General features: G+C 40.1%; 1 protein-coding gene across 8 annotated transcripts in view; it reads left to right on the top strand.

The window, feature by feature from the left end:
• Positions 1–4,467: 4,467 nt before the first annotated feature.
• stxbp5b (syntaxin binding protein 5b (tomosyn)) overlaps positions 4,468–8,491 on the top strand; it is a 50,584-nt gene continuing 46,560 nt past the window's right edge. For 4 of the 8 annotated variants that reach the window (XR_007570988.1, XM_050061403.1, XM_050061402.1 and 1 more), the window contains exons 1-2: positions 4,468–5,320; positions 7,412–7,509. Coding sequence is in view for 7 of the 8 variants with exons in the window: in XM_050061403.1 (XP_049917360.1) it covers positions 5,177–5,320; positions 7,412–7,509 (242 nt within the window). In the remaining variant the exon portion in view is untranslated. The remainder of the gene's footprint in view (positions 5,321–7,411; positions 7,510–8,491) is intronic. The other 4 variants (XM_050061405.1, XM_050061404.1, XM_050061407.1 and 1 more) reach the window with 2 other exon arrangements.

The raw sequence follows: 8,491 nt of genomic DNA, 5'->3' as shown, positions 1-8,491 counted from the left end.
TGCATCTGGGGATCTGTTCCACATCCTGCCTCCAGGTACCTAAACACTGTGTAGCTTTTGTCCAAATTCAGGCTCTGTGCAAGTATGTCGTGCATGTTTTTATTTAACCTTGCACTGTCATATGCGTGTAAAACCCCACACTGCTTTATTTTTATTACACCAGCATATACACTTTGCTGATCAAGTGAGTTGCAAACAGAAAAGCCAGGGAGGAAGTTTACCTCGTGTGGCAATTGTGCCCTGGGGAAAGTGAGCGAAGAAGTGAAACACAACTGCTAATTATGGATTTATGTCCCAGATACCAGAGACCTAAATTCAGGAGTCAAACAGGGATGGTGGCCCCGATACGTTCTCACATCGGACACAAAAGCGCAGCCTCTTAACTTGTTGTTTATAAATATGACAGTGTGAATGGGAGTCACACTCTCTGCATCAGATCCCATTACGTGTGCATTATTCATATTGCCCTATTTTATCTGCCCTCCAGTGAACATTTTCTCTGGCAGCTTCCTTCATATATTCATGATTGCATGAAAATTTCAATTTAGTCAAACTTGTGAATAGGTTGATGGAGTGTGCAAAGCCCTGCTGTGCTTCTGCCAGTCTCTTATTGTGTCTTGACTGACCCATTTTATGATGGCTTATGATAATTATCACTGTATGTAACATACTCTATGTGTTAAACCGACTTTTTGACATCCCTCTGGCACAAAAACGCCTCGTTCTCAGTGTGTGCAAAACAGTCTGAACCAGATTATTAAAACAGATCATATCCTGTACCAACCAGGCAGCCAATCAGGGACAGGAATCCATATGTTGCTGTCCATGGTGCTGAATTTTGGCTGTAAGCAGAGCCCACTACCTCAGCACAGTGCTGTCAGATTGCAGGGTGCTAGATTGTTGGTAGACTGCGCCATCTAGTGTACAAAATATGTATGTGCAGAGACAGTTGAAGACCCGGAGGAAAGCCTCAGGGTGCAGCTGAGTGAGGAAATATGAGTCATAACATATGGAGGCTGTAACAGGATGACATCTTGTTTGGAAACCTGTTCTTATATGTTTTAACGTATGTATCTGCTTAAAAATACACATTTAATCATCAACTTTGTTTATTAGCAGTAGTGGAACAAATACTGGAGCACAAGTTTCTGAAGTAAAGTAGTGACACCACAATGAAACAATACTGAGTTACAAATAAAAATCCTGCATTCAAAGCTTTATTTAAGAAGAAGATGGTTCTCCTTATACAGAGTGGCTCTATTCAGAGTATTAGGTTATATATATATATTAACATGTAAGCAGCATTTTGACACGGGCGCTAATTGAGGTTGATGTAAATACTTTATATAGGCCTACTTTTGAGTTGTGTCACAGTTTATTCTTTAATAACTACAGCTCTTTTTATTCCATTTAACAAAATAAGACAAACATACATACAGCAGTCACACTAAGTAACACCACAATTAACACAAATATGTACCATAATATTTTTATGCATTTTATCATTATTCTATCTTGTGCCTGTTTTTATCCTACCCTATTGTCTTTTAGTCTCTTAGTTTTTAGCTCCAGTGTGTCCTCATGGGGGGCATCCACACTGGGAGGTGTGTCCGGTCTGCCCATGGGGACGTCGTCCTGGAGATCCCTCAGGCGCAGTGGACTGGGGGGCTCTGCACCATGTGTGGAGTCCACCCCGGCCTATCTCTGGGGTGGTGTCTGTGGCGGCACTCCCTGCTGTGGTGCCTCTCGGTGTGGATGGCTCCCCATAGGTGTTTTTTTTCCTCACCTGGTGCCTCAGTGCCCTGCCATGTTACCATACTGACAATGAGTTGCAGTATGAGCACAGCTTGTGTATGTGCTTTGGATTGCACAGCATGAAATAAAAATACTTTTTTTATACAGTAAAAGTATTTTTTTTTTTTAAATTGTACTGAAGTCCTAAAAAGTCTAAACAAAGGGTTCAACATTTTCTTTCCCAAACTTTTTTCTATATTGATCTACATCTACCTACTAAAAATATTTTTAGTGACGTTACAAAAATACCTGAACAAGATTTAAAAACTAATTTACAATTTACATGTCAAATTGTAGACTAAACATTTCATCTCAAGACATTAAAACCTTCAAATGTTACTTTTATAACTACTCCTAAAAGAATTTGGACCTAGCATTAAGCAGATGTTTACTGCAGCAGGCTACAGTACAAATAATGTGTTCGGTTAACAGCATAGGGAATTTTACTCTTGAAATGTGACAAGTTACAGAGTAGTTACTGTGATAAAAATGTAATAACTAATGTAACTATTTTATTTATCAGGGTTATGTAACTTACCACATTTGATGACTTTTTGATTGTTTAAATGTTTTAAACTGAGCAATAAAGGTGAAAAATGTCCCAAAATAGGCACTGCCAACAGAGGGCGTTCCTGCATGGTGAAAAGATGTGAAGCAACAGAATAAATGTTATATTTTTCTCATAAACTTTTTACCATAAAGAATATATTCAGATGTAACCCCTTTGTAATCACCAAAATTTTGATTAGTAACGTTAATTCAATAACATTTTTTTGAGTAACTGCCTGATTACATTTACATTCATGCTTCAATTTAATTATATGCAACTGGTTACTCCCCAAAATTGTCATTTTATAAAGAGGAAATATTTTTATAGGTCATTCAAAAAATGTTTACACAATGGAATTTTAAGATTTAAAGAATTTAAGGATGCAAAAACAATGTTAAAAAAAGACATGTTTGTTCACTGGTGCCAAAACTCTGACAGAATAAATAATGTTGAATCATTTAAATGACATGCTTTACTTCATTACAAAACTCTGCTGGGATTAACCACATACTGTCTCACATCTCGTCCAAATGCCTTTGTCAGATGTATTATTTAAGGAGTGCTACTTAATTCCTGACAATGTTCCATTTCAATTACAAAATCAGCACAGAAATGTCAGCCAGTAGAAATATGGGCCTCCTGAGTGGCAGATCATGAAGGTGACCATTTAACAAGGTTTTCTGGTTTTCATCTAACCAGATTTTCTACTTTCCTAATTCTCTGTAGAGGTAAAATAACCTCGTTTTTCTTCCTTGGGGAGCAAGAGGAAGGAGGAAATACGGCCTATTTTCTAAGCACACACAATAGATTGGATCCTGAATTGGGAACTTAACCGTTCACAAAGGACAGCCCTCCTATCAGGTTTCTGTGGGAAAGATCTGCAGTGAAGAGGATCACACACAAGGAGATGTAAATGTGCAGTTTTAGTAGTTCCAAACAACAACTATGGCATGTTTTTCTCACTGCCTCTGCATTGTTATTTGATTTCCAGATTTTAAGGCTTTGACAGGTGTCACAGGGTTCAGCTTCTCCTGCTTTCTCAGCCTCAAGGCATGAATGGTGCACAGGAGCCCTCAGCCAGCAGGGGGCCACAGAACTAAATGAAAATGGAACTGTAGGTTTCTCTGACCCTTTTTTTTCTTACCCTGATTAAAATATTTTTCAACAGTTTTTGTTGCATTGTTGGAATTGTGACAACATACTTAGGTAGGGTGGCTATAATAAAATCAAGTGTATCTTAAAGTTAGAAAATGATACTGTTTTCATGTACTTATCATTATTTTATTTCTTTATTATTATTAATAATAATAATAATGTTGTTGCTGTGATCTTAGTTTTTAAATTGTTATTAATTATTATGTATTAATTATTCTGTTTTTTTTATTAGGGTTTTTTAATGTCACAAATTTGGATGTTGCAAGCTATGAGAGATGGGTATGAATTATGCATGAAAATACACAACTACAATAGTACTAATATTACCTTTGAGCTGTGTAATAATAATAATAATAATAATAATTTGTTTTAGTATTTTCTGGCAATATCAATTTAGTGAGGATACTTGTTGTCATTGTAATTATTATATATAATAGTTTTATTGTGCTATTGTATTATTATTGTTTCATCAATTATTATTTATTAATTATGTTTTTTATTAGGTTTTTACTGTCACAAATTTGACTGTTGCAAACTATAAGAGATGAAAATACACAGCTACAATAGTACGATTACCTTTCAGCTGTATAAAAAAAATAATTATAATAATAGTAATAATAATAATAATAATAATTTATTTCACTTTTTTTCTGGCAATATCGATATAGTGAGGGTACTTGTTGTCATTGTTTTAATTATTGACATGAATAATTTAATTGTGAATAATTTATTGGTTTTGTTTGTGTGTTTTAGTTTTGTTTTGTTGGCGGACTTGTTTATTTGATTATTGTTTTCTTGTTTTATTTTATACTTTTTGCCTTGTATTTTAAATTATAGATTAAACATAATTATAAATTAATTATAAATTTGCTTGTATGGACCCCAGGAAGAGTAGTTGCTACCTTGGTAGTGACTAATGTGGATCCAAATAAATAAAAAAATAAATACGGCTGTTAAGGTCCTTAAAAATAGAGGCACTAGTTAAATAACTATTCTGACAGACATGTTTCTTTTTCCCACTCGAGAGTTAGCATTATTTTTTTTAGCACATTTCAGTTATTTTGATAAATAGCCTGTTTACCACCTCACAGAATTGTGTACGTTAATTAAAAGTCCTTGAACTCGACTAGCAACGATTTATATCAAAATATGTGCCCTGTGAAGTCATATATTTAGTTAAAAGCTATCAAAAATACAGAAAACAGTTGTGGTTAAAACGTCCGTTAGCTTAAAACAATCCTATGGAGGTCACAGAATCTGACAGGTCACAAAAAAGCCCGTAACACCGGCCCCAGCATCCGGGTGACAGCAGAGCGCAGACTCAATCCCCGCTGCAGTTCACTGCGTTTCCGTAGCCAGTTTGCTACCCGCTGAGCCCTGACCGGGGAAACAGCTCACGGAAACGATTGATCCCGATCGAATAACGCCAAAGCTGGCAACACAAATGGCGGATTAACACTGGTGTCGGAAAGGACTAGCGAAATCAATGCTCGTGACTCGGGTGCTTTTGGAGAGTGCGCTGGCAACACCCTCCGTAACATGTGAGATGTATTCAGAAAGATATTAAGTGTGCGTTATTTCGGCTAACTAGCTAGCAGCTACCCCCCTCTCCTCTGTCCAATTTATGGTAGCTCGCTTCATCTGTTTTCTCAACCGTCGCGTCTGTACCGGAGGAAAATGAAGAAGTTCAACATTAGGAAGGTGCTGGACGGCTTGACAGCGGTTTCTTCGTCCTCCTCCGCGACTGCCCAGCCGGGTACTCCCAGGGAAAACGACGTTATCCAGGAGACTCTCCAGTCGGAGCATTTTCAGCTTTGCAAGGTGGGTTTCCGTCCACAGCGGCAGCAGCAGCTAACGTTAACGGACTGTTTTCGCACACTGACAGTCAGATGACAGCGGCGTGACCTAACACTGGCGTTGTTTTCATCCCCACCAGCTCTGTTCACTGGGATTAAAACCACACCAGTGTGCGCATATAGCACTAATAAACCAAATATATAGCCCAGATATTTAAAGTACAAGTTGAAGCTAATATTAACGGGGAATTGATTTTAATTGTTGACTGCCGTGCTGTGCTCGGCTGTGTCCCGGGGTTGTTTCCAGGCTGTCATAGCACCACGGCTGTTTGCATTGCACTGAATCGTCGCCTCAAGTCACTGTTTTACATCATTACTGCAAGTTAGCTAGCTAACCTCACCAGCTGCCTGCAGCTTCACTCAGAAAGGGACAGCATTTTGATTTAAAGAATAGGTTTTGCCTTCTGTAATAACTCCTCCTGAAGAGATCCCTTCATAAGGTGATTAAGAGATGGAGGACAAAATCCACAGTCCTCCTCCTGTGTTAAAATTAATTCAGTTTAGCACAAGATACTATGAGTTCAGTCTGAGTTTGGCAAACCAGCTGGATGTCTTTCATTGCTACAGTATTTTTAGTGTAACATTTATTTTTGTGTTTTAAGGGAAGAGGGAATTGGCTTGTATAAATTAACTTTATATGCATGTTAGTTCAGCAAACCTTTGCATTTATACACTGAATAGGAGTGTGTATTTGTCCTCTGTAACTTAAATCTCTTGAGGCACAGTGTAGACAGGAGGCAGGGTTACAGCTGGGATACTCTTGCTTCGCTCAGGGGCCACTTTTGCAAAATGACAGCAGGCAAAGGACCAGTTAGTCAGCAAACAGAAATATTTATCAGTTAATGAAGTGGGTGGTGCAGTGGTTAGCATTGTTGCAAGAGGGCTAGTGATTCAAACCTAGGGTGGGGGGTTCAAAGCCTGCATGCTCTCCCCGCGTCAGTGTGTCTTCTCTGGGTACTCCGGCTTCCTCCCACCGTCCAAAGACATGCAGTTTAGGTTAATTGGTGACACTAAATTGCCTGTAGGCGTGAATGGCTGTCTGTCTCTATGTGTCAGCTCTGCAATAGTCTGTACCCCACCTCCTGCCCAATGTCAGGATAAGCGCTTACGGAAAATGAATGAATGAAGTCGTTTTTCAGCCTTTAAGTGTTTGCTTTCCTCACTCATCTTTGCTAAGAGGCAAATCCAGTCGCAGCAGGTGTACACAGCAGTGTCTCTAGGATTTGAGGACATTCGGGGCATCTGTCTGGGGCTCCAAAGGATCCTCCCCTGGCACCACACTCTATTTTGGTGCTTTTTATGCACTCTAGTACCTTATTTACTCTCAAGGTACAAAAAAATCCTCAGTGTGTGTCAATTTATTTTAATTTTGAGTAAGTGTTGTTTTAAAACAGACATTTAAAAGTGTGACCTTATCCTTTCAACCCCAGCCTCACTGGTCAACACACACGATTCCCCCAAATTCATTTTTAATAACGCACATGTAATGATTTTCCTGCAAAGGTTTGTGCTGAGTGTCTCGGAGAGCCGGCCCACCAGCTCCCGCCCCAGCTGGGATCAGCATGGGTCAAGTCCCCAGGTCACAGGGCCATGGCATTACCTGTTACATAACACTGCTGCAAGCTGCACAGAGCTTATGGATGGCTGGGCAAGGTTTCCAACCCGAAACAATTGAGTTATAGATGCCTGATGATGATAACATTTTGGTGGCTGGCTGGGGGGACTGCAAGATCCTGGCAGCGAAGTGCACTCCAAGGCTGAAAATGTGAGCCTTAGGATGGATAAAATGAATTTATTACTGATGTTTTACAGGATTGAGCCTGCACACATGTCAGGCGGATATCAGGGAAAATATTCCAGTCCCCATTTGCACTAATGTTTATGCTTTATCTAATTTATTTTGATAATGAGACTAATTTTCCACATTGATGGATTACATTTCTAGGAGATTATGATAATGTTTTTTTTTTTTCCTCCAGTAAAGCCAGCTTGACTGTGTAGCAGATGATTGATTAGCTGACTGGAGGTCTAATATAAATTCTGCTCTTTCCTGCAGACTGTGCGTCATGGCTTCCCATATCAACCATCCTCAATGGCTTTTGACCCTGTGCAGAAAATCTTGGCCGTCGGGACTCAGAGTGGAGCTTTGAGGCTGTATCCTTTTTCTTTTTTCCACGGGAGAAGACGAGAGCCACACAAGGAAAGTAAAGCTTGGATGATTCCTGTGTATTTTCAACACACACACTGGGCACACACCAGACCTCACGTCTAACTTCCTGACATGCTTTCCGCAAACGTCACATGACCAGTCGCCTTTCAGCATTCCAAAAAGTCTGAGGAATTTACACAGTGAGTGACCTTACTTTGCCTCGCCACATCCGACATAACAGAAAGTCCAAACCACAGAGAGGGAAGTGCAGAGCTCAGAGGTAGGCGCTAGCTAGGATGTGTTTCTGTGCAGCCAGCAGCCTCCTTCTCCTGGAGCACCCAGGCTCATTAGTGGTATCTCTGCAGTAGCATGAACAGCTCCTCCGCCATATGCTGAGGAGCCAACCTCATCAACTGTGCTGCCCAGTCTGTTCCAGGATGCCACTTCATGTGTGCTGTAAACATCACTGGACTTGCACAACACACACACACACAATCAAGCTGCTTCGGTGCTGCGTGGCCCCTCGGCAAGTTGGGAGTCAGTTTCGTGTTTGTTTGTATTCAAGGATAAAATTTGTTTTTACAGCTAACTTCCATGAGTCACAGTAACAAAACCGCCCCTGGATTACAGACTGTTAAACTCTGCATGTGATAGTCTGGTCATATCCAGGTTATGCTGTTTACAACATGCCTCAGGGTTGGCCTATTCGTGTATAAACACAGGGTTTCCTTTTGTGCTCATATCGTGCACGTGAGGCCCATCTGCTTTATTTAGATTTTCATTAGAAGAGGCTCCATCCTCGTCTTTATCCACTCTCCAGATTAAGAGAGCGCTGTGTTTACAGGGTGACTCCCGCAGAACACACACTGCTTCCATGTTGTCCTAATGTGCGAGGTGGAGCTGATGGGATTACTGTCATTCAGGCAATAGGTCCATTTATCAAAAGACAGGCTGTATCGATCCACCTCATTGCCCCCGGAGTTTGGA

Source organism: Epinephelus moara, chromosome 14, assembly GCF_006386435.1.
Source record: "Epinephelus moara isolate mb chromosome 14, YSFRI_EMoa_1.0, whole genome shotgun sequence".
In the NCBI taxonomy this organism is placed as follows: domain Eukaryota; kingdom Metazoa; phylum Chordata; class Actinopteri; order Perciformes; family Serranidae; genus Epinephelus; species Epinephelus moara.
Note: the sequence above shows the minus strand (reverse complement) of the source record. Positions and strands in the feature narration are given on the sequence as shown.